Consider the following 27,808-nt stretch of genomic DNA (forward strand, 5'->3'; position numbering starts at 1 on the left):
ACCTACATGGTAGATTTCAAGAGACAGAGGTTAGGATTAGTGAACTGGAGGATGGAACATCTGAAATCTGACAAGATACAGAAACTATAGGGAAAAAAATGGAAAAATTTGAGCAGGGACTCAGGGAATTGAATGATAATATGAAGTGCACAAATATACATGTTGTGGGTGTCCCGGAAGGAGAAGAGAAGGGAAAAGGAGGAGAAAAACTAATGGAAGAAATTATCACTGAAAATTTCCCAACTCTTATGAAAGACCTAAAACTACAGATTCAAGAAGTACAGCGCACCCCAAAGAAAATAGATCCAAATAGACATTCTCCAAGACACTTACTAGCCAGAATGTCAGAGGTCAAAGAGAAAGAGAGGATCTTGAAAGCAACAAGAGAAAAGCAATCCATCACATACGAGGGAAACCCAATAAGAATATGTGTAGATTTCTCAGCAGAAACCATGGAAGCTAGAAGACAGTGGGATGATATATTTAAATTATTAAAAGAGAAAAACTGCCAACCAAGAATCCTATACCCAGCAAAATTGTCCTTCAAAAATGAGGGAGAAATTAAAACACTTTCAGACAAAAAAAAAATCACTCAGAGAATTTGTGACCAAGAGACCAGCTCTGCAAGAAATACTGAAGGGAGCACTAGAGACAGATATGAAAAGACAGAAGAGAGAGGTGTGGAGAAGAGTGTAGAAAGAAGGAAAATTAGATATGACATACAAAATACAAAAGCAAAATGGTAGAGGAAAGTACTACCCAAACAGTAATAACACTAAATGTTAATGGACTGAACTCCCCAATCAAAAGACATGGACTGGCATAATGGATTAAAAAATAGGATCCCTCTATATGCTGTCTACAGGAAACACATCTTAGACCCAAAGAGAAACATAGGTTGAAAGTGAAAGGTTGGGAAAAGATATTCCATGCAAACAACAACCAGAAAAGAGCAAGAGTAGCTATACTGATATCCAACAAATTAGACTTCAAATGTAAAACAGTTAAAAGAGACAAAGAAGGATACTATGTACTAATAAAAGGAACAATTCAACATGGAGACATAACAATCATAAATATTTATGCACCGAACCAGAATGCCCCAAAATATGTGGGGCAAACACTTCAAACACTGAAGAGGGAAATAGACACATCTACCATAATAGTTGGAGACTTCAATTCCCCACTCTCATCAATGGACAGAACATCTAGACAGAGGATCAATAAAGAAACAGAGAATCTGAATATTACAATAAATGACCTAGACTTAACAGACATTTATAGGACATCACACCCCACAACAGCAGGATACACTTTTTTCTCAAGTGCTCATGGATCATTCTCAAAGATAGATCATATGCTGGGTCACAAAGCAAGTCTCAACAAATTTAAAATGATTAAAATCATACACAACACTTTCTTAGATCATAAAGGAATGAAGTTGGAAATCAATAATAGGCAGAGTGCCAGAAAATTCACAAATATGTGGAGGCTCAACCACACACTCTTAAACAACCAGTGGGTCAAGGAAGAAATTACAAGAGAAATCAGTAAATATCTCGAGGCAAGTGAAAATGAAAACACAACATACCAAAACTTATGGGATGCAGCAAAGGCAGTGCTAAGAGGGAAATTTATTGCCCTAAATGCCTATATCAAAAAAGAAGAAAGGGCAAAAATTCAGGAATTAACTGTCCATTTGGAAGAACTGGAGAAAGAACAGCAAACTAACCCCAAAGCAAGCAAAAGGAAAGAACAAAGATTAGAGCAGAAATAAATGAAATTGAGAACATGAAAACAATTGAGAAAATCAATAATACCAGAAGTTGGTTCTATGAGAAAATCAATAAGATTGATGGGCCCTTAGCAAGACTGACAAAAAGAAGATGACAGAGGACACAAATAAATAAGATCAGAAATGGAAGAGGAGACATAACCACTGACCCCACAGAAATAAAGGAGGTAATAACAGGATACTATGAACAACTTTATGCTAATAAATACAACAATGTAGATGAAATGGACAACTTCCTACAAAGGCATGAAAAACCAACTTTGACTCAAGAAGAAATAGATGACCTCAACAAACCAATCACAAGTGAAGAAACTGAATCAGTCATTAAAAAGCTTCCCAAAAAGAAAAGTCGAGAACCAGACGGCTTCACACGTGAATTCTACCAAATATTCAAGAATTAGTACCAACCCTGCTCAAATTCTTCAAAAAAATTGAAGTGGAGGGAAAGCTACCTAATTCATTCTATGAAGCCAACATCACCCTCATACCAAAACCAGGCAAAGATATTACAAAAAAACAAAACTACAGACCAATCTCTCTAATAATATAGATGCAAAAATCCTCAACAAAATTCTAGCAAATCGAATCCAGCAACACATTAAAAGAATTATACATCATGACCAAGTAGGATTCATCCCAGGTATGCAAGGATGGTTCAACATAAGAAAATCAATTAATGTAATACACCATATCAACAAATCAAAGCAGAAAAATCACATGATCATCTCAATTGATGCAGAGAAGGCATTCGACAAGATTCAACATCCTTTCCTGTTGAAAACACTTCAAAGGATAGGAATACAAGGGAACTTCCTTAAAATGATAATGGGAATATATGAAAAACCCACAGCTAATATCATCCTCAATGGGGAAAAACTGAAAACTTTCCCCCTAAGATCAGGAACAAGACAAGGATGTCCACTTTCACCACTGCTATTCAACATTGTGTTGGAAGTTCTAGCCAGAGCAATTAGACAAGAAAAAGAAATACAAGGCATCAAAATTGGAAAGGAAGAAGTAAAACTATCACTGTTTGCAGATGATATGATACTATATGTCGAAAACCCTGATAAAATCCACAGCAAAACTACTAGAGCTGATAAACGAATACAGCAAAGTGGCAGGTTACAAGATCAACATTCAAAAACCTGTAGTGTTTCTATACACTAGTAATGAACAAGCTGAGGGGGAAATCAAGAAACGAATCCCATTTACAATCGCAACTAAAAGAATAAAATACCTAGGAATAAATTTAACTAAAGAGACAAAAGACCTATACAAAGAAAACTACAAGAAACTGTTAAATCACAGAAGACCTAAATAGATGGAAGGGCATACCATGTTCATGGATTAGAAGACTAAATTAGTTAAGATGTCAATTCTACCTAAATTGATTTACAGATTCAATGCAATACCAATCAAAATCCCAACAACTTACTTTTCAGAAATAGAAAAACCAATAGGCAAATTTTCTGGAAGGGCAGGGTGCCCCAAATTGCTAAAAGTATCTTGAGGAAAAAAAATGAAGCTGGAGGTCTCACACTGGCTGACTTTAAGGCATATTATGAAGCCACAGTGGTCAAAACAGCATGGTACTGGCATAAAGATAGATATATCGACCAATGGAATTGAACAGAGTGCTCAGATATAGACCCTCTCATCTATGGACATTTCATCTTTGATAAAGCAGTCAAGCCAACTCACCTGGGACAGAACAGTTTCTTCAATAAATCCATACGCAAAAGAATGAAAGAGGATCCATATCTCACACCCTATACAAAAGTTAACTCAAAATGGATCAAAGATCTAAACATTAGGTCTAAGACCACAAAACAGTTAGAGGAAAATGTAGGGAGATATCTTATAAATCTTATAATTGGAGGCGGTTTTATAGACCTTACACCTAAAGCAAGAGCACTGAAGAAAGAAAGAAATAAATGGGAGCTCCTCAAAATTAAACACTTTTGTGCATCAAAGAACTTCATCAAGAAAGTAAAAAGACAGCCTACACAATGGGAGACAATATTTGGAAACGACATATCAGATAAAGGTCTAGTATCCAGAATTTATAAAGCGATTGTTCAACTCAACAATATAAAGACAGCCAATTCAATTACAAAATGGGAAAAAGACTTGAACAGACACTTCTCAGAAGAGGAAATATAAATGGCCAAAAGGCACATGAAGAGATGTTCAACGTCCCTGGCCATTAGAGAAATGCAAATCAAAACCACAATGAGATATCATCTCACACCCATCAGAATGGCCATTATCAACAAAACAGAAAATGACAAATGGTGGAGAAAGAGGCACACTTATTCACTGTTGGTGGGAATGTCAAATGGTGCAACCATTGTGGAAGGCAGTTGGCAGTTCCTCAAAAAGCTGAATATAGAATTGCCATATGACCCAGCAATACCACTGCTAGGTATCTACTCAGAGGAATTAAGGGCAAAGACACAAACGGACACTTGCACACCAATGTTTATAGCAGCATTATTTACAATTGCAAGGAGATGGAAACAGTCAAAATGTCCATCAACAGACGAGTGGCTAAACAAACTGAGGAATATACATACAATGGAATATTATGCAGCTTAAGACAGAATAAACTTATGAAGTATGTCACAACATGGATGGACCTTGAGAACATTTTGCTGAGTGAGACTAGCCAAAAACTAAAGTACAAATACTGTATGGTCTCACTGATATGAACTGACATTAGTGAATAAACTTGGAATATGTCGTTGGTAACAGAGATCATCAGGAGATAGATATAGGGTAAGATATTGGGTGATTGGAGCTGAAGGGATACAGACTGTACAACAGGACTGGATACAAAAACTCAGAAATGGATAGCACAATACTACCTAACTGTAATATAATTATGTTAAAACACTGAATGAACCTGCATGTGAGAATGATAGAGGGAGGAGGGCTGGGGACATAAATGAAATCAGAAAGAAAGATGTTAAAGACTGAGATGGTATAATCTAGGAATGCCTAGAGTGTAAAACAATAGTGAAATGCACAATGTATAAATTTTAAAAATGTTTTTGCATGACGAAGCATAAAGGCATGTCATTATTGCAGGGTGCTGAAAATAGATGGTAATTAATATTTTAAAATGTCACCTTATATGTGAGACTAAAGCAAAAAATGTTTTTTGCAAAATTTATATTTTTACTAGAGCATTTCCTAATATAACTTATGTAGATAGTTTGAACATCATAAGTACTGGGAAGCTCAGGTAGGACATGAGATTTTGTTGGTTTGTCCACAGTGATGCCCCAGTGAATCCCAGAGTGATTTGATCAGTGACTGGAAAAGTATTTGCAAGCCCCCTTTGGAGAATGGTGAGAGCGGGGAGAAATTCAACTTCCCCAAGTCGAATTCTTGATATTCTCACAAGCAGTGTGGACAACCAAAGCTATAGGCTGAGCCCCCAGTCTTGGGGTTTGTTCATATGAAACTTAACCCCACAAAGGATAGGTGAAGTCTACTTAAAATTTAGGCCTAAGAGTCACCCCCAAGAGAGCCTCTGTTGCTGCTCAGATGTGGCCTCTCTCTCCAGCCAACATGACGAGCAGTCTCACCACCCTCCCCCTCTCTGCGTGGGACATGACTCCCAGGGGTGTGGACCTTCCTGGCAACGTGGGACAGAGATCCTGGAATGAGCTGAGACTCAGCATCAAGGGATTGAGAAAAACCCTAGAATAAGCTAAGAATTAACATCAAGGGATTGAGAGAACCTTCTCGACCAAAAGGGGGAAGAGTGAAATGAGACTAAGTGTCAATGGCTGAGAGATTCCAAACAGAGTCAAGAGGTTATCCTGGAGGTTTTTCTTACGCATTAAGTAGATATCACCTTGTTGTTCAAGATGTAATGGAGAGGCTGGAGGGAACTGCCCGAAAATGTAGAGCTGTGTTCCAGTAGCCATGTTTCTTGACGATGATTGAACAATGATATAGCTTTCACAATGTGACTCTGTGAATGTGAAAACCTTGTTTCTGATGCTCCTTTTATCTACCATATCAACAAAAGAGTAGAACATATGGAATAAAAATAAATAATAGGGGGAACAAATGTTAAAATAAATTTAGTTTGAAATGCTAGTGGTAAATGAAAGCGAGGGGTAAGGGGTATGGTATGTATAACTTTTTTTTTCTCTATTATCGTTTTATTTCTTTTTCTGTTGTCTTTTTATTTCTTTTTCTAAATCAATGCAAATGTTCTAAGAAATGATGAATACGCAACTATGTGATGATATTAAGAATTACTGATTATATATGTAGAATGGAATGATATCTTATTGTTTTGTTTGTTTGTTGTTAATTTTTTTAATTAATAAAAAAAGATTAAAAAAAAGAATCTATGAGACAGAAAGTCAGCTTTCAATGTCTGTTGGGCCCAAAGCCATCTTATAAGAGCACCGGTCACTAAGAACTTCCCGCCTGCCCTCTTCCTCTCTTCTCTCAGCACCACAACCTGTAGTAAGATAAAGGGTGGTGGTGAAAAGGGGGTCTTGAAGAGGATGAAGGAAGGAAAAAGAGAAGACAACCAACCACACCTTCCCCCAAAGCCCTGGGTGGGGTTAGGGTTGTGGAGAAGAGGGGAGACGTCTACAATTGAATGATTAAAACAGTCACTATATTGGAGCAAATATTCTAATTTTTTTTTGAATATTTTAATTTTTGAACTAAGATCATGTTTTATGGCTTCGAGCTGGGATTGGCAAACTACCTGTAAAGGGCCAGATAATTAATATTTAGTTTTCCCACAACTCTACTAGAGTAGCACAAAAGCAACTATATACAACAAATGGGCATGGCTTTGGCCCTCAAAATACTTTGCTTACAAAAACAGGCAGTCCAGCCATTGTTTCCCAACTCTCGACTTAAAGTGACCCTAGGACTTTCTAGCGCTTGAGGGTGAGCAGTTAAATCACAGGATGACCAGGTTTTCATTTAGGGAATCTTAACCAAAGAACACTTTAAAAAATCACCTTTATTGAGGTATGATTTACATACAACATAAAGTATCCATTTCAATGAGTTCTGACAAATACATACATCCATGTAACCAGTTAAAATTTAGAGCATTTTCATCACCCCAAAAAAGCTCTCCCATGCCTCTTTCTAATGAAATCCCACAACCTCTGGCCCTAGGCAGTCACTGATCTGATTTTTGTCATGATACGTTAGCTTTGCCTTTTGTAGAATTTTTTATATATGGAATCATGGAGGAAATACCCTTCTGTGTCTGGTTTCTTTCACTCAGTACTAGCAATCCATCCATATTGTGTACATCAAGATTGTTCCTTTTTATTGCTGACTAATATTTGGGATGGCTATATCAAAATTTATTTATCAATTCATTTGTTGATGGAAATTTAGATTGCTTCCAGTTTGGGCTAATAGGAATAGAGCTGCTACGAACAAGTCTTTCTGGGTATATGCTTTCAGTTCTCTGGGGTGAACGACACGTGGCTGGGTCATATGGCAGGTGTAGGTGTAATGTTATAAGAAACTACCAACTGTTTGCTGAAAAGATTATACCATTTTCTCACCAGCTGTGTTTCACATCATCCCCAAATTATTTCAGTCTTTTTAATTTTTTTCACTATTCTAATGGGCATGTACCAGTATCACATTGTGTTTTTAATTTCCATTTCTCTAATGACTACTGATATTGAGCCTCTTTTCCTTTGCTGTTTGGCCATTTATGTATCTTCTTTAGTAACGTTTTCAAATCCTTTTTTCATTTTTAAATTGGGTTGTTTGTCTTCTTATTGTTAAGTTGTAAAAGTCTTTTATATATTCTCCCCTAGTCTGTTATCAGATATATGCTTTTCAAGTATTTTCTCAGTCTATGGTTTGCCTTTTCATTTTCTTAATGGTATCTTTTGGGGAGATTTTTTTTTTTTTTGAAGCCCATTTTATTCTTTTATAATTTGTTGTTTTTATGACCTAAAAGACCTTTGCACACACCAAAGTCACAAAAATTTTGCTTTCTTCCAGAAATTTTACAATTTTAGCTTTTCATTCAATTCTGTTATTCATTTAGAGTTAATTTTTGTACATAGTGTGATGTAAGGATCAAAGTTCACACAGATATCTAACTGTTCCAGCACCATTTGCTGAAAACACTATCCTTTCACCCACTGAATTACCTTGACACCTTTGTTAAAAATTAATTGACCATACATATGTGAGTCTATTTCTGGACTCCCTCTTCTGTTCTATTGATCTATGCCTATCCTTAAGCAAATAACACACTATCTTGATTACTATAGCTTTATAATAAGTCTTGAAATCAGGGAGTAGAAGTCCTCCAATTTTATTCTTTTTCAAAACTATTTTAGCTATTCTAGATCTTTTGCATTGTCACAGAAATTTTAGAATCAGTTTGTTAATTTCTATACAAATAGTGTTAGGATTTTGGTTGAAATTCAATCAATAGATTAATTTGGGGAGAACTGAAATCCTAATCATATTGAGTATTCCAGCGCTTGAACATTGAATTTTCTCCATTTATTTAGGTATTCTTTTATTCCACTTGGCAGAGTTTGATAGTTTTCAGTGTATAGGTTTCAGATGTGCTTGTTAAATTTATTTGTAAGCATTTCATATGTTTTGATGCTGTTGTAAAGGTTATTGTTTTTTAGCAATTTTTGCTAGTATACAGAAATTCAATTGATTTTTTATTTGATCTTGTTTCCTATAAACTTGCTCACTTATTGTAGTAGCTTTTTTGTAGATTATATATGATATTTAATATAATGATCATGTCATCTGCAAATAGAGATACTTTTACTGCTTCCTTTCCAATATGTGTGCCATTTATTTCTTTTTCTAGCCTTACTGCACTTGCTCAGACCCCCAGTACCACATTAAATAAAAATGATGAGAGTAGACATTTTTGCCTTGTTTCCAGTTTTAGGAGGAAAGCATTTAGACTTTCACCACTGAGTATCATTTCAGTGAATAAAGGTTAAAAGGACAGTGGTAGAAAAAGTAAAAGCTGTTCTGTTCACATCCTCTCAGTAATGCTTGTTCCAAAATGCCATTTCCTGATTTAACGGCCCTCCTTTAAAGAGCCAGCCAAAATTCACCTGCCCATATTCATCTCCCAGGATGATACCAACAACTCTAATTTGGGATCAATATGCAAACCTGACCCAGTAGCGAGACAGAAAATAATTATTCATCTTCTGAAAGAAACACTAGTGTATTTGCAGTAAATTAAACCTTTGGTAAGTTCAACAGAAATTAAACAACAAACCTCACACAGGTCTGATATAAACATATTTTCTTCTAATATTCATGTATTTGTTTTCATGGTATCCTCTTTTCTAAAATGAGGAAAAATCCAAAGTTTCTGCTCCAGGCGAAACGCTGTCTCACCAAATGGTTCTCATCATTTTTAACCATGCATCCACATGCTTATCATATATTTTTATAGGCAGAGATTAGGTCGTATGCTATTATTAAGCTTTAAGGCCATCTTTTTTTGGTCCAACCCAAGAAAACATATTGGAATGCAAAGTGAAAGCATTGTATCATAGGGAATTTTGAACCGTATCTAATTTTTAAATTAAAATATTCTAAGACTTTAGTAATTTAACAAGTTAAGAAATAACTTGCAAAAGACATTATCACTGATAGCTGCACACGAAAATTTCATGACACAGAACCTACAGTAAAAGTTTTGAGGAAAATGCTGGCTTCAAAATAATCAGGTCCAAGGAGAAATGTTAAAGTCATTTTCTGGGCCTAGAGGCACACTAACAGTAATGCACTTCATTCATATCATAAAACATGAAAATTAGCAAGTAATGAAGAGGTTAGATTTCAAACAATACTTACTTCTTTCTTAAGTTCATTGAGGCTGTGACTGATTTTCAATATAGTGAGTTCCAGTTCTTCAGCAATGCTTTTTGTTTTCCTGCTTTGCTAAAAAGTTTTAAAAGTATACATGTAGTGTTAGTTCATCTTCTTCATCTGGTAATTCCAATTTTATTTAAACTATAAATAATGACAAACTTTTAATATCATTATGTGGACTATAAGATTTTGCAAATTCACCTATTTATAGGTAGGGTAGAAAATATTGTTTTAGCTATTCAGTTTTATTTTTTCACTCTTATTATGAACAGGTAAAATTTTAAAATCTACTTTTCTTTAATAATTTCATCATGTCTGAAACTAATAATGTTTTATCTTCTGCTTGGAATGCAGGCACTCTTCACTCTTAATTTAGTTATAAGTAAAATCCTGCTCGTTTTCAAGTCCCTACACACGTCTTTTCTTAAGTAAGACCTTTTGACATCACCCCAGACTAGACTCTTTCTCACCCACCCTAATCTTTTCTATCATTCTAGCTTGTAATTACATATATATTTGATTGATTTTCTTGTTTAAAGTCTGCCTTCCTCACCAGACCCATGTAAGCTCCATGAAGGCTGGGATCATGCCTATTTGCTCACCACTAAATCCCCAGTACTGGCAGGTAGCCAGTGTTCAATTCTTTGAATGAATAAATCAAAATTAAATGTCAATAATTTCATGAAGGCTGCTTGGTTCCTCTTCCTAAATATAAACTCATCCTCTTTTAAACCCCTCAAACATATGATTTATACCCTCGTTTAGAGCACGTACGAAGTTTTGTGAGCCTGTCTTATCCCCACATTTTTCTAGACTGTAAAATTCTTACAAGCAAAGATTTTATCTTATTTATCTTTATAGATTTCCAGTGCCCAGCATATAAAAGATAGTTCAATAACTACTGAAAGAAAACAAAAGGGATGAGTAACATATCTGGTATGCAGAATCAGAGACCCGAGTGCTTGTAAAATACATGAAAAGCATGAATTACAAATTTAAGTATTGATAGGATTGGATTCCCAATGCAGAGAACATTTCATCACAAGGAACTCTTCATACTGAACGCTGGACTGAAAAAATTCAACAGTGAAGCAATTTACAGCTCAAAGTAGATACCACAAAGATAATTCAAACTAAATACAAAATGTTGCTCATATGCCTCATATCTCTACCCTAGAGCAAGTTTCCCTGTTAATATGAGCATCTGCACTATTTTGATGTCAAGAAAATAGCAGAGAAATGTGCAATTCATATCTATTTCTCATCCATAATCAGCGTATTTACAAGGAAGCAAATTGCTGCTTCATTCTTCAAAGAAGGGTGTCTTTACCCTTCTCCCCTCTCCTTACCGTGAAGCTTTAGACTTATGACTTTCAGATTTGTTATATCTATGCTTGGTGTTGAAACCACGTCAAATACGTTTTTTAAATAGTCTAGGTCTAAGACATAAATAAAGGGTGCCAGAGATATGTCTCAGGCCTCTGTCATCTCTCAACTACAATTTTGGAATCCACACTTCCTATGTTGTCCACTTCCATCAGTCTGTCCACTCTTGCCCAAGTACCCACCCATGTTTCAAGCACACCAGCACTCATTGAAGGCTGCTCATTAATCTTAGACCAGAATCTATGCAAGCATGAAAAATCTCTTCCCTGCTACCTGGGTCTCTGCTTGTTCATTTCACATGGACCTCAATAAGTTTTCTAAAGTGCCATGCCTGTAAAGCAGCTGTCCTCAGAGCTAAGAACTCTGCACATCAGAATGGCTTTAGCTGTAAGACTGAGGTCCCAAGAATGCTATGTAGGCATCTATCCCTCTGCTCTGAACTGCGAAGAAGCATTTTGGGGAGGACTTTTCCAGGGGTGAATTTGTGGGAGACTAGGAATAACGGGATGATGGTGACAGTGGTTCAGAATTCAGACTGGCCAGGGTAAGAAGCAAAGGGCCTAGCCACATCAAATACTATGAATGCTGGACGGGAAGGAGATTTTAGCCAACTAGGAGGGAAAGATGGATGAGACTGCCTTGTCCCCTATGGACCAAATTCACACTCTTGGCAGTCACATGAGCTTCTATGGCCCTCAAAAATTTAGGGAAAAGCTATCATATAAGATTTACGCCAGTGATAAAAGTTCTTACAGCCTGAATCCACGCAGAAATCAACTGTTGCAATTCCATTCTCGCCTGCGTTGACAATGCCAGGATGCGTTCCCGGTGCTCATGGCTGGTGTAGGCAGAGTCAGTGAAGTCCTCTGTTCGCTCCAAGATGATTTCCAATGTCTTGGAAAGATCCTCTTTGGACTGAAAACAGAGATTCTCCCGAAGGCTTTCAATATTCATCTGAGAACCAAAAGGATATGCATCCAAGTGAGTCAATACAGCCACCCAACCAAGATGGGCTGTCATTCCTAAAAGCACCTAGGGAGGCCACTTCAACCACATCTCCTGTCTAAGGACTGCAGGGAGAGGCATCCTGCAGTGACGACCATCTTCTCCACTGACGACGCACTGCTAGAGAGCCATCATGGCCATGCAGAGCTTCACTCCCATGGTTAACACATTCACATTCCTAAGAGACTAGTCAGTACTAAGACAGAAAGCGCACCATTATGCACCAACTGATGCGTGTAAAATAAGCCAGCCTCCAGGGAAAGGATGTGCATCTAAGAAAACGCCTGGGCAAAGTTCTGGAAGGTATGTTACATCCAATTATGAATATATGCTAAGCCAGGAGAAGGGTGTAGAAGGTATGGAGTGTGAGACAAGCTGTGAAAGCCTTTGGTTTTCCCTTTATTCATTCATCAGCACTCTCTCAGTCACATAACTGGCCTCCCTGCATTTTGTCTTATGCCCCCAACAGCACCTCCCTGAGCAAAACATCCTCTATTTGGTGGCCAGTGTAATCTTTCTAAAATGCAAATCTTCTGATATTGCCACTTCCTTCTTATTGGCTCCTTACCACCTACAGAATCAAGCCCAAACTTCTCAGCCTTGTCCTTACTTACCCCTTCAACATTCTGTCTCAGGGATCCCACATCCCCAACCTTTTCTCAACTCAGCCATACCACACAGAGAGTTCCTTGAATGAGAGATGGACACACATTCACGCGTGCAATCTTCCTCTCTCTCTCTTAGCTTCCTAAGCCATGCTAGCCCACTTAAACCTTATTTAGCCTCCAACCCATAAAATATGTTATGGAGACAACATGGGTCAAAAGGCAGTAAGTGATGAGGATCATGACTGTGGTCATGATGAACAACATAGCAAGGTCATCTCAAATTTGTTTAGCGCTTTAAAGTCTTTTCACAATAGTATTCAAAGCTATTTGATTACATGGCCCATGAAAATTTCAAAATTTGGGGAGGCTCATGGGGAATTCTTGCTCCCCATTTTTCTCTTGACCATCAATCCAATAATGTTCCACCCTAGGTAGACAGTTTTTTTTTTTAAGCTAGGAAAGAATATGAATAAAAGTGAGGAATGGGTTTTACAATGAGAGTCTGAGAAATTTACTTTCTCCATTCTTACCTTGAATTCTTTAATCCCAGTAAAAATACTGATAGATGAAATGTCAGTCTCTCCATTTGGTTTACAGTCAGTCACAATTTCAATGACCTTATCCAATGCAACTTTCATGCGGTCAAATACTCCTTCTTTGTTTTTATGGGCTGATTCACAGTTGGGATGCCTGAGACAGGTCTTCAAAAAAATTTTAATTTGAATATTTTACTCCTGTCATAACACACAAAATCTTACACAGAACATGTCATGCTAATAAAAATGGTTCTTTACCCAAATCTCCTGGTTCCCTGGCTCACTCAGCTGCTTCTCCTCACTAAAAGTGGAAGCAGGATGAGTAAAAAGCGATAGCAAGGTTAAGTAAAAAATGCAGAGTGCAAAACTATATACTTCAATAAGTTTATTTAAAGTAAAATTTAAAACCCTATTATCTTCATCATGAGATTAAAACTGTTGCCTTTTATGTGTAGGAACTATAAAAAGAATGAGGAAAAATGAACAGAGATGATATATGGCTGTGGATGTGTCTTTGACTTTTAAAAAAAATGATGTAAATATAAAACTCCTCAAGGCCTACATAAGAACAAAGCTTTCCAACTGGGCGCCAGTGAATTCTGTTTTTATGGTTTCACCTAGCATAGAGTAAGTACTCTGACCAGAAAAAGGTCCAAGAAATTCTAAACTAATTTAGAATGAGCTAATGAAATGTTTACTGGTTCATTCTTGAATTGTGCCAATTTGCTTACCAACTGCTGTTTGGCATGAATGGCATGAAAAGCTCTTGATTAATAATTTTCTTAAAAGAAGAATGTGGAATTAGAGGAACGAATTCATAGCATAAACAACCTAAGGACTGACATAATAGTCTACTGTTACTTAACAGATCCTAACTTGCCTTGCTTTCTCTAGCACATGTGGGATGGCTCCCTAAGAGACTAGCAAAGCCCTGCTGGCAGAGACCATTTCAATGGGCACCTGCTATGCCATTTTCTGCTTCAGCTGCTCCATCAAAGATGACTCGTAGATTAAGTACTCTTTGGAATTGGGGAAGGAATTTAGCATTCTTTCTTAAAAATAACTGAGATTTAATGACCATACCCTGTCTGCCAGGCTGTCACACTTTGATCTTTTTAAAAATAAAAAATGTAAGAATAAGATGGATTTCATCAGCTTTTCTAATTCTTAATTTACAGCACAGTGGGAAAAACCCTTTCCTTACCTTTGAAGCTGTGAGAAGCATCATTGTACACTTTTCGAGAACTGCCCTAGCTGCTGCCATTTTTGCCTTTTTCTTTTCATCCTTCAAATCCTAAAAATGAAATAAAGTCACTGAGCAGTTTAAGATCATGTAAAAAATTCAATTTATTGAAAAATCATTTACACAGCAACAACAGAGTTTGATTAACGAGGGGACTACAGTACACGAGTAGGACTACAAATTGGTGCAGTCCTCTTGGAAATCAAATAAGAAATACAGATCAAGAGTTTCAAATATATTCACTTGCAGCCCATTAATTCTGCCCCTGGAAACTTATCTCATGGAAATCAGAATAAAATTGAGAAATTAATTTATAGACCCAAAACCGCATTCATTCATAGCATGTTATAATCCTGAAAAATTAGAAACTAAAATAAAAACTGATTATTTAAGTAAAATGTGTTTCATCCACTGAATAGAATACCTTATAGACATTTAAAGTGATGTTTATAAAGAATGTGAGATAATGGGAAAATATTTATCTTACACTGGTTCAGTGGAAAAAAGAAAAGATTACGTTTTATAAAATGTAACTGCTTTGATCTAAATACATCACACAATACAAGTGGAAAAAACAGCTGCCCTTTTAAAAGGATGGTAGAGGCAGGATGGGAGGCCTCAGGGGACGGTGCCCTGTGCCTCATGCCCATATGGAGCCACCTAACTCCTAACTGCAAACAGCCATCCTGTGCCTTCTGTAAAGAAAGGTGACTCATTTATTGAGCACTACTGGCTATATTGTCCTCCAAAACAGAAGCTTAGAAGTCTGAGCTTCTAAGAGATCACATCTAATCCTACTGAACTGCTCATTCATCTCATTATGAGGTTTGTGTATCCTGAACTTAACCAATATATTGCTCTGAAATGCTAACATTTTTCTTCAATATATAATTTCCCACAACTAGATTATGAACTCTGAAGCAAGCCCTGTATTCTGAATTTTTTTTTTTAGTTTCTCTTTATAGAACCCTCAATAGAATCACTGTTGTCACATAAGGTTCTCAAATATTACTGACCAAATCTAGAACAGAATACTCTAATAATAACCTGGCTACTGTCATCTAAATGAGAAACCAGCAAACATTTTCAATAAAAGGCCAGAGAGTAAATATTTTAGCTTTTCTCAGCCATATGGTTTCTCCTGCAACTACTCAGCCCTGCCATTTATAGCATGAAAGCTGCCATAGACAACAAATGAAACTGGGTTCCAATAAAACCTTATTTATGGAGACTGAAATCTGAATTACATACAGTTTTCACCTGCCACAAAATACTCTTCTTTTCTCTTTCTTTTTCCCCCATCACAATTTAAAAACATGAAAACTGATCTTAGCTCACAAGTTTTAGAAAAAGAGGTGGTGGGCCAGATTTGGCTCACAGGATGTCGTTTGTTGATCCTAACCTAAAAAAGTACAATAGGTGGATTTTGGAAAAGGCTGATTTCTCTATACATCCTTTTCCCACTGTAACTTCTCTTCTGGAGGTCTTCTACCTTCCATTCCAACTGCCACTACCACAGTTCAGACCCTTATAATCTCTCACAGAGGGATGATCTCACAGATCAACTCCCTTTCACACAAAGTTGATAATGTCATTTTCTTGCTAGAAACCCTTTTTTATTATACCTAATACTACAAGATAAAGTCTAGACTCCTTAACAGAACACACAAGTCCTCTCATGGTTTAGACTGACCAACCTACCTCTCCAGTTGCTCTCCATAGGCACGCTACTCTACTTTAGCCAACTCGCCCCACTCCAGGTTTCCAGTTTCCTATGTACAATGCCTCACGCGTAAGAACGAAAACAACCCTAACAATGTGAAACTTGACTTTCCTCTGCTAAATCCTTGAATGGTAACGATTTCAAAAATGTAGGTCAATGTTTTAAGAATCCATTTAACAATGTACCTAAATCACTGAAGAGAAGCTCTTATTTAGGAAATGATACACCCTATTCATAACTTCACTTATTAAAGGTTGGCCAAGGGTATTTCGTAGACATTCTTCAACTTACACAAACATAGCATCTTTAAGCTCTGTCTTTGTTTTTCTTTAATTTAGGATGCTGTCTGAGTTATATTGTTCTTTAATTTCATTTATCATTCACTCAAAATTATTGAGCCCCTTTTATGTGCTAGGCAATATGCTAGCCACTCACAAAGCAAATGTGATATACATGGAGTTTTCAGTTTCAAGAAACAAAGACGGAGACATGACATAGCGTGCATGGGTATATATGTATACGGTATGCTTCAGAGGCAAACGTAGAGGGGGTAATGTGTGGCACTAGAAAGAAATAAGTATTAGTTTACTTTTGTTCTTCCCTAGAAAAGGAAGATTCAAAATGTCTGGAAAACAAGCCATCATTTTTCTGAACAATTAATACTTATAGCACCAGTGAGGAGGAGCCACCAACACCACAACTGCTGAAGGCAAGATATGACATGCTTGGAAGGGGGACTGTACCCTGTGGGGACAGGAAATACAACTCCTCCACCCTCTGCAGTCAGGAGAAATCTCAAGAGCGTTTATGCAATTTTTTTTTTAATTTTCCCCTTTTCTCGCTATTCCCCCGAGGGGACTTTGCAAATACTTTTTCATTCACTGTTCAAATCACTCTGGGACTTATCAGGGCATCGCTCTGTGATTTACAAATCCCTCTGGACAAACCTACAGAATCTTATGCCCTATTCAAGGCTCCATGTACTTATGGTGTTCAATTAAACTATCCATATAAGGTATATTAGGAAATACACTAGTCAAAATATAAATTTAGCACCAAATAAACATTTTTTGCTTTAGTCTCACACATAAAGTTTTAAAATATGAATGACCATCTATTTTTAATGCCCTGCAATACTGACATTCCTTTGTTCTTCCTCATGCATAAACATTTTTTAATTTGTACATTTAGTCACTATCATTGTACACTAAGGCATTTCTAGATTATACCATCTCAGTTTTTATCATCTATCTTTCCATCTGGTTTCATTTGTACCCCCAGCCCACCTCCCTCTATCATTCTCATATTCAGCTTCATTTGTTATACTAACATTATTGTGCTACAATTAGGAAGTATTCTGCTACCCATTTCTGAATTTTTACTATCAGTCCTATTGCACAATTTGTATCCCTTCAGCTCCAATTATCCAATATCTACCCTATTTCTATCTCCTGATGGCCTCCGTTCTTAACCGAAATTCTCCAGGTTCATTCATTAATGTTAGTTCATATCAGTCAGACCATACAGTATCTGTCCTTTTGTTTTTGGCTAATCTCACTCAGCATATTGTCTTCAAAGTCCATCCATGTCATTACATGCTTCATTACTTTATTCTGTCTTACAGTTGCATAATATTCCATCGTATATATATATATAACACAGTTTGTTTAGCCACTCGTCTGTTGATGGACATTTGGGCTGATTCCATCTCTTGGTAGTTGTAAATAATGCTGCTATAAATACTGGTGTGCAAATGTCCGTTGTGTCTTTGCCCTCATGTCCTCTGAATAGATACCTAGCAATGGTATTGCCAGATCATACGGTAATTCTATACTTAGCTTCCTGAGGAACTGCCAAACTGCCTTCCACAATGGCTGTACCATTTTATATCCCCACCAACAGTGGATAAGTGTGCCTCTTTCTCCACATCCTCTCCAGCACTTGTCGTTTTCTGTTTTATTGATAATGGCCATTCTGGTGGGTGCGAAATGATTTCTCATTGTGGTTTTGATTTGCATTTCCCTAATAACCAGGGAAGTTGAGCATCTTTTCATGTACCTTTTAGCCATTTGTATTTCCTCTTCTGAGAAGTGTCTATTCATGTCTTTTGCCCATTTTGTAACTGGGTTGTTTGTCCTTTTGTTGTTGAATTGAACAATTTCTTTATATATCCTGGATATTAGACCCTTATCTGATATATTGTTTCCAAATATTGACTCCCATTGTGTAGGCTGTCTTTTTACTTTCTTGACAGAGTTCTTTGATGCACAAAAGTGTTTAATTTTGAGGAGTTCCATTTATTTATTTATTTCTTCAATGCTCGTGCTTTGGGTATAAGAGCTAGGAAACCGCCTATATACATGATACCTCTTCAACCAGTGAGCACTAGAGTTTTAAGATGCTGGATTACAACCTTATAAGAATGAAAAAATAAATGTTCTCCATACCAAATTCCTAACTACAAATCAAACTAATGGTGAAGAGTTTCCCAGTTATCTCAGGAGGCAGAAGAGAATACTGCAAAAAACTTAACTGAAGGATGGCACCTTCAGAATCTATAAATGACACCAAGTTTGCTCAAATGATGACAAAAATAGTAGATAATAAGTTATTATAGAAATATTTGAGCTAATAATTTTTGAGATGGGGAAAAAGAGGAAGAGAAGGAACAGAAAATGAAACAATAAGGTGCCAATAAGACAGTGTGGGTATTAGAGACCACTACTGTTATCCAGCCTGCCACTTTGTAGGCCAATACAACTCCAGCTGCAATAAGGAACTAATAAGATTAGATAATAAGATTAGATTATTAGATAATAAGATTATCTAATCTAAGGGGACAGCCTGTGGAACTAAAACAAGAGCATCTCAAGAAATAAAATACCGATGAGGAAAAGTAAATCCTGGATACAATCTAGTCTCCCAACTCCTTAAATTTTGGAGCTTATTGTCTGAATTGGGGAACAGACCCAAGAAGAACTAATATCATGGTGGAGTGTGAAAAGTTCAGGCTTTAGAAACAGACATAACTGAATTCAATTTTCTAGCAAGGTGACTGTGGGAAAATTAATCTTCTCAGGTTAAGTTTCCTCAAGTGTAAAATAGCAAGAACAATACCTACCTTATAGGGAATTTGAGAATTCAATGAGATCATGGATATTAAGTACCTGGTACACAGCAAATGCACATAAATAATGACTCTGGTTATTACTATTACTCTAATGTGGCAAGAATAATAACATAAATATATAAAAGCATGAGAATGCTTTTATAAAACATGAGAATATATATGACAATTTATTTGCCTAAGTGCTGGTAGCAGGGTTGAACACAAGGCTTCATAAAACAGGAAGCACTCAAGTTGGGCCTTGAAGGGTGAGTATAATGTTTCCCAGTGTCTGGAAGGAACTTAAGTGTTATATGTATACCAAAAAACCACATGCAGATCTTACTTTATCATGGCTTATTTATGAAAGGCTTTCAAGGCCAAGGTTTTAGATTTAATATACAAAGAAAGCAACCCAAATGATCCCAAGATGACACTTCCACCAAATTGTAAAGTCCGCATTTATCTGAAGATATTAAACTATGGTAAATACATACATTTTGTCTATCTCCAGTTAGATGTGCAAATTCCACCATTTCATTTCCAAATTGACTGAATATTTGGACAAATTCTTGAAAGCTATTCACCTTCTCTAACCTTTCAATAGTTGCCAGAACCTGCAAAACAGAGAATATAATTTTATTACCGAGGTGATCGATGCGAAAGAGGCCAAGATCCTCAAGGCTGAAGAGAGAAAGAAGAAAGGGAAATTGTAAAATTCTGGGGGAAGGCCAAAAAGATGCCAGAAAAGAAGACAGAGGAGAGGCTCAGACAAGCAGAAGCAGATTCAAAGGTCGGAAATTTCTAGGGAATTATTTGTTTTTTTAGCACATGGGGAGTTTTGGGCTTATTTAAGAGTTAGAAGGAAAGAATAAAAGAAATGACTTAATAAACAAAAGCAGAGATAATTTATGTAGTTAAGTCCGGAGAAGGTAGGAAGAGGCAGAACCAAGGTAACCAAATCTTCAGAGAACTAGGAAGGGGAAAGTGATAAATGATGCTTATGGAAGGTTTAAGGTTTAGTGAAACAGAATCAGAGGAACTCTGTTCTTCTCAGCCAAGCAGAAGGAAGGTCATTTGCAGGACAAGGGCTTAAAAGGGAGGCGTGGGGCTTGAGGAATAAGAAAAGCTTGAATTGGCCAGGAATTGCCTGTGTTGAAGAAATGAATTGCCAAGAAATCCAAGCAGTTAGGGATGAATAGAGCATGAATCTGTAATACAGTCAATATACATTACATGTTCTCTTGATTCTTAAAGCAAAGGGATGTGAAATACATTTTCAAGTACTTTCCTATGAAATAACAGTACTGGATTAGTTTTAGTCAAGGCAAGATAGGTAAAGAAAACACAGATATCCTGTGTTTACTTATCTTTAATGAAGATATGATAGCTGTTTGGCAAATTAATCTGCCCTGGCAGCTGAGGAAATCCAGGCAACTAACACAGGGATGGCAGAGAAACAACGACAAGCGGAGCCTCCATCTTCCAAACAGAGGATGGTATTTCCATGCCTCCAGTACTGCCTGACTCGCCTCTGCGATTTCTTTTTCCCTTTTATTGTGGTTATATATATGTATATATATATTTCTTTAAAAAAATTGCCACAATAACCATTTAACAAGTGTGCAGTTCAGTTGCGTGAATTACATTTACAATGTCGGGCTCCTACCACCACCTTCTATTACCAAAACTACTTCATCTTCCTTCCCCCAATAGAAATTTTATACCATTTAAGCAACAGCCCCTGGTCACCTCTTATCTCTAGTCTACTTTCTGTCTCCATGAATGTTCTTATTCTGGATATTTCATACAAGTGGGCTCACATAATACTTGTCCTTTTGTGTCTGGCTTATTTCACTTGGCATGTTTTCAAGGTTCATCCACGTTGTAGCATGCATCGGAACTTCATCTGTTTAATGGATAAACAGTCAAGCTCATATTTTCTGGTTCGTTCAACACTCATCAGGTGGCTTCCTCCTCAAATCCTCTGGGACAACCCCTTCCCCAGCTGATTCCACTCCTCCTTGCCTAGGGAATTACCCAGGGACAGAAGTGATTGTCCATGCCCTGAGATTCTGCATGACCTAGGAACACCACTATTCTCTGAGAGGCTGGAAGAGTTCTGGACTAGAAAAGCTTAAATCCATTCTCTACTTTTATAATCATTCAATACTATTTACAGACTCTGCATACAGAAATTTTGTTGCTGTGGATAATTGTGAATATGGTTTTATGTGGTTGAATTTCTTTCTTAAGTGATACAGATTGTTACTCTGACTTAATAAAAAACAAATAGGTACTGAGGAATTCAGGATTTTTATCAGCTAGGTTTCTACTACATGCCTTATAGTGGTGCTCGATTTTTTTTCCTGAATTTTGTTTGCATGAAAGCATTTTACCTATAAACTCAGCAAGTAGATGATGATTTTCTGAGTAGAAACATTTTTTTGCACTCAAAAAGTATAAGCACAATATACACCTCACTTAGGGATTCCAGGTGTAGAAGAGAGACCACTTTTTAAATTACAGGCAATTACAGTTATAAACAATTATAACAGATAAGCATTACCAAATTACCGGTAAATAACCTAGAAAACACTGTTGGAACAACCTTGGAAGACACAAGTATAGAAATACCAGAAAGGTAGGTACCTTATTTCTCGATGTTATTATCTGCTTAATGACCACTCGGTCTGCCAGCAACAGCACCTTTGTCACTGAAGAAAGAAGTAATCTTGCAGCCTTTACAACCCCTGTCTTGTCTGTAAAAATTGTGATCCGGACATCAGATTCTGGATGATTCAAGTTGGTTACATCTGTAAGGGCTGCAATGGTTTCTCCTACCGAGAAAGGCAAAGAGGAAAAATTAAGTTGGGAATTAACTTTAACACTTAACTTAAAATCCAGACTATGCTCTAATCTTTTTTTTGGGGGTGGCTTAATTGTGTCTTTATTTCTTTCTATGATTGACAATTCTTAACAGATACTAGCACTTCCATTTCTATGCTAGATTTTGTTGTATATCACAGATGAATTCTTTGGCTTGGACAAAAGTTGATAAACACTTATTTTTTTTATTAATTAAAAAAGTTAACAACAAACAAACAAAACAATAAGATATCATTACATTCTACATATATAATCAGCAATTCTTAATATCATCACATAGTTGCATATTCATCATTTCTTAGAGCATTTGACTATGCTCTAATCTTGAAGACAGTGTGCACAACGGAGAAAGCTTGACTCTGAAGTTTGTTTCAGTCAAAAGAAAGAGCTCATCCTTGAAGAGCAGAGAGATTATCATATGAGGCTTTCTAATGACAAAATAATAGCACATTCTTAAGAACTGTGAGACACTTTTATAAAAATTTTGACAAAATACTGTCCGTTTGAAAAATGTAACTTTTGTTTCTAGTGGTATGGCACACTGCATAGTCTAAAAAGCCTCCTGCTTTCCAAAATGGAAAGAGAAATCCCAGGAGCCAAAAAACCTAAGAACCTAAAATCCAGAGAAGTAAGCAGACCTGGAAGCTTTGGCTATGAACGCAGGAATAGGACACTGCCAATCTTCACAACCCTAGGAGGCTCTGGTTCTCAGGGTACTCAGGGAAAGAAGACAAGGCTTTGGCCCCAAAAGGCTCCATCCTCAGTGGAAAGGGGGCCTAGAAAGAATTCTTCCATAGTCAAAGGGAAACAATAAGGAAGCCATCTGTTGGTCATCCTGGGCTCTGGGTGGGGAAACAAAACAAAGCAAAAGCTTTCTTCCTAATAAGTCAAACCACAGGCCAACCCTCATTTAGGTTTTATGCTTTGAATTTATTCTTATGATGCCCAAGTTAAACCATTCTACCAAGTGAACTCCCAATTCCCTAGGAAAACTCTGTTCCTCACCTTTTGATTTCTATCATAGCAATGATCCATCAATAAGATAACACCATTGCTTGTTCTCCTCAAATATGAAACCAGGCTATATTTTTCTTCAAACCTCTTTACTCGTTAATTTAGTACAACTTTAAACAAAATAAACTTTTAATCTTCTGGTAGTGTTCAAGGAACTTTTTAGGTCCTAAATAAACCTGTGTGCATATGGATTGGTTTCTTCCTATGAAAGTCCTCTTGTCATACCATTACATAACCACCATAAAGTACCAGCCTACAGACTAAGGACAAACCACAAGGTGACATTTAGGAAGATGAGTCTGGTGGGAGCATACAAAATGGACTAGAGAGGAGAGACTTAAAGTCACACTACTAGTCAGGCAGCTATTTCAATTGCGGGTCCTTACTAGGATATAAGGACCTGACTAGAATGTTAGCCACAGAAACATAAAGAAGACAAGGAAAGGAAATATAAAATTAGTATCCGACCAGTGATAAGAAAGAAAGGAAGAGTACAAATATGGCTTCAAGGCTGTGAACCTAAGTCATTTACAAAAAACTGGAAAGGCATGGGAAAGGAAGGAGGTGATAAATGTAGCTTCAGATAGCAGGAGTTTAGAATGCCACAGCAATATCTAGGGTATAAGCAACTAGATATGGACCAGCATTACAGCTCTGCTCATTGCCTATGTAAGTCAAGGGTGAAGCTCTACTAAGAGATGAAGACAGTGGTCGCCAGCCTCCATGGTGGCTCCCAATGATCCCTGCCCACTAGTATCAACACCATGTGTAGCCTCCTCCCCCACCGTACCAGGGTTGGTACCACAGAAGTGATGGAATGGGACGAACGGTACTGGGGCAGCCATCTTGGTTGCTTTCTCTCTTTCTGAGGAAAGCTGAATGCCCTGTTGTAAGCAGCCCTCAGGAAGAGAAGCCAACATGGCAGGGAACGAAGACCTCTAGCCAACAGCCAGTGAGGAAATAAGGTGTGCCAACAAGCACATGAGGGCGCTTGGAAGTAGATCCCACAGCCTAGTCAAACCTTCAGAAAACTGCAGACCCAGCTGACAGCTTGACCGAAACCTCAGAAAAAACTCTGCATGTGAACCACCCAATTAAGTCACTCACTGATTCCTAACCCTCAGAAACTGCATAAGATAATAAATGTTTGTGGTTTTAAATTGCTAAATTTGGGTTAATTTGTTACACAGCAATAGGTAACTAATACAAGGTCTTTATGGCAAAATACATAGAGGAAAAAAGAGCTTAGAACTAAATCTTAAAGCACAAAGAAAGGAAGGAGGGAACAGCTTGAGTTCTATCAGCAAAAGCTGAAAGGATAAAAATGCTTTCTCTGAACCTCTGGAAAGTGTTACTTTTTCTGTAGCTCTCAATCACCAAAGACGATGATCTTTTTTTTTTTTTGATCATCAAAAACACAAATATTAGCCTGTATATATGGTATTATTTAACTTCTCCTTTTTTCTGAGTAAACCCCAGTAAACTCAAAAATATGTGGGATGGCAATATTTGGTCAGCTCTACCAACACAGCCAAATGCTTCCCTAGCATTATAAGGTTTTTCATGGTGTAGATGGTTCCAAATCAGTTTTCCAAACAAAATCACCAAGCTATCCTACAGCTTCATAGTTGTTTTTGTTATATACAACTTGCCAGCTTTGTGTCTTAATGTAAAAACCTAAAGTCAAACTCAAATATTAATTGTACTCTCATATAAAACATCAACCTTGGCTAGGCAACCAAATAAAAAGTAAAAACTTTTACAGAGCTAACACAGGGAAAGAAAAGTAAAAATAAAAATAGTAATAATGACAGCTAATATTTATTGAGCACTAACCCTGTGCCAAGTGCATATGTGTGCTTTATCAAAACACCTCTATGAACACTAATGCTATCCCCACTTTACAGATAAGAAATTTGAGGTTTAATAGTTAGTAACTTGCCCAATGTCACACGGCTAGAAGTAGAAGTGCTAGAAGTGGAAGAGCTGGGGCGGAAATACAGGCAGCCTGACTTTATCTCACCTTTTCATCACTCCTTTATATTATTCCCCTCAAATGAATGCTAAACTATCCAAAGCAGAAAATGAATATTGTGCGCTGGTTGGGCTAGAAACATTTCATGAAAGATTCAAGCTAAGTCTTAAATTTACACATATTAAGAAAAACCAAGGGTTGCCATGTCATACAATTCTTAGGAGTAGCATTCTCATGTTCTTATGGAATTCTGCAGGAGGTGGTTCCCAACAAGGGAAAGGACACTTTCCATGGAGAGAGATGACATGTGGAACCCATGCCATTGATGGCCTCCATGAGATTCCATCTCGGGAGCTGCCTGGGTTTACAGTAAGTACTGTGCAGAGCACGCTGGTCTCCCAGAGCTTAGGTCAGTGTATTTTATCCCTTTCCCTCACCCACCCTGAGCAACTACATGATGCATTATAAGCCCAATAAGGTGAACAGGGCTCAGGTCACTCTTTCAATTAAAAAAAATCTTGTCATAAGAAATAGTAATTTGAAGACCATCTCTACATTTTTTGTTGAATTGTTCATTATATTGTGTAATATCTGTTATAAGTACCCACACAATAATTTGGTGCCAGGAAAAAAGTCTCTCTCTCCTCTTGACAAGTCAGTTAGTTTCCTTTTACCAAACAATGAAATTATATAACCCTTGTTTCCCACATTTTTGTCTTGGCTGCCAGGAAGTGCAAAGATAAATTTAATGCCTAGAGGAACAACATTGGTTGAAGTTTCTAGTGTATTTATTTTCTTCTCCTATTTTAATGGTTTTATTGTCCCATGTCTCTTTAATTGTAAGCAATTTCAAATCCTTTATTAAAGCAATCAAAGCATAAATTACAAACGAATAGGGACATTCTCCCTATCCCAGTGAATTGCTAAAAGCCTAAGAGCCCACCTAGAGCCCTCCTTCCTTTCTTTTAATCAATAACCAAGTCCTGTCTATCCAGCCATCTTAATGAGCATTCTGTGTACTCTTCCTGCTCTTTATATCCCTGTTGACACTGCCTCAGTTTAGCCTGGATTACTGTAAAAACTTCCATATTAATCTCCCTGCCTTTAGCATTAACCTTTTCTCAACCAACCCTCACTCATTCATTTTCTCCACACTGCCAGAAAGATTTCTAACACAAAACCTTATGTCTTTCATTTGGCTCAAATGTCTTCAGCGTCCCCCAATACCTATACGTGAAGTCATCTGTGTAACACAGAGGACCAAGTGTGATCTGGTTGGTCCCTCCATACTTAGCCTCATCTCCCTGTTCCCTTCCCCCCAGGATAACCCTCCCCAAACACCTGCTCTCCCTTCAGGGTTGCCCATCTCAATCAATGGCACCAATGTTTACCCAGCTGTTCACACTCTAGCCTTGGAGCTCTCCATGACTCTTCTTTCTGTCACATCCCACATCCAACCCATCTGCAAATCCCATCAGCTCCACCCTCATAGTTTATCTAAATACAAGCAATTCTCCTTGCCTCAATGATTTCTCACCACTGCAATAGCCTCCTAGCTAGACTCTCACAACCTATTCTATATACAGAAGCTGCCAGTGATATTTTTAAATTATAATGAGATTAAGCCACTCCCCTGCATAAAATTTTCCACCAGACCCCAATATTATACTCAGGAGACAGTACAAAGTTCTCATCATTACCTAGAAGTTTATACCTGTTCTTGCTATTCTCCTTGCCAGGAACGTCCTTTCCCCAAAGAGTCACACAGCTAGGGCCCTCATTTCACTGCAGTCTCTGCTTCAGTGTTACCTCACTGAAGTGTTACCTGGCCCCCATCTCAGCAGTTTACAACTGGGGGCAATTCTGACCCCCAAAGCACATTTGGTAAAATCTTGGAAACATTTTTCATTGTCACAATGGGGATGAGGAGGGTCTACTGGCATCTAGTAGGCAGAGGTGAGGGATGCTGCTAAACATCCTACAATGCACAGGATACCCTCCTGCAAAAAAAGAATCATCACATACTGTCATGGTCAGGTTCATGTCTCAACTTGGCCATGCAGTGGTACCTTTTTGTCTGGTTGGGCAAGTGCTGGCCTGTCTGTTACAATGAGGACATTTCATAGAATTAGATCATGATCACGTCAACTGCATCCACAGCTGATTCCATTTGTAATCAGCCAAGGGGAGTGTCTTCTGCAATGAGTGATGCTCAGTCTAATCAATGGAAGCCTTTCAAGGAGGATTCAGAAGAGACAGGCTCTCTTCTTGCTTCAGCTGGCAAGCCTCTCCTGTGGAGTTCGCCCAGACCCTCCATCAGAATCGCCAGCTTCACAGCCTACCCTGTGGATTTTGGACTCTCCGTTCCCACGGCCACGTGAGACACTTTTATAAATTTTATATTTGCGAGTGTTCACTGTTGATTCTGTTTCTCTAGAGAACCCTAATACACACCCAAAACACCAATAGTGTCGAAGATGAGAAATCCTGCCCTCTAAAATAGCACCTCCACTGCTCTCTAATACTTACCCTGCATTACATTTTTCTTCATGACTATCACCACCTGACATATTTAGCCATTCATTTCTTCATGGTCTATCTCCCTCACTATATGCAAGTCCCATGACGGCAGAGAGAGACA

At 37.5% G+C, this 27,808-nt stretch overlaps 1 protein-coding gene across 1 annotated transcript in view; it reads right to left on the reverse strand.

The window, feature by feature from the left end:
- Nucleotides 1-27,808, reverse strand: part of CTNNAL1 (catenin alpha like 1) — a 91,099-nt gene that overhangs the window by 48,692 nt on the left and 14,599 nt on the right. Inside the window, exons 3-8 of the mRNA XM_077141372.1 lie at nucleotides 21,942-22,129; nucleotides 19,787-19,906; nucleotides 14,422-14,511; nucleotides 13,212-13,382; nucleotides 11,822-12,022; nucleotides 9,665-9,751 (exon numbers count right to left, since the gene is read on the reverse strand). Of these exons, the coding sequence (XP_076997487.1) occupies nucleotides 9,665-9,751; nucleotides 11,822-12,022; nucleotides 13,212-13,382; nucleotides 14,422-14,511; nucleotides 19,787-19,906; nucleotides 21,942-22,129 (857 nt within the window). The remainder of the gene's footprint in view (nucleotides 1-9,664; nucleotides 9,752-11,821; nucleotides 12,023-13,211; nucleotides 13,383-14,421; nucleotides 14,512-19,786; nucleotides 19,907-21,941; nucleotides 22,130-27,808) is intronic.

This window comes from Tamandua tetradactyla, chromosome 2, assembly GCF_023851605.1.
Source record: "Tamandua tetradactyla isolate mTamTet1 chromosome 2, mTamTet1.pri, whole genome shotgun sequence".
Classification (NCBI taxonomy): Eukaryota; Metazoa; Chordata; class Mammalia; order Pilosa; family Myrmecophagidae; genus Tamandua; species Tamandua tetradactyla.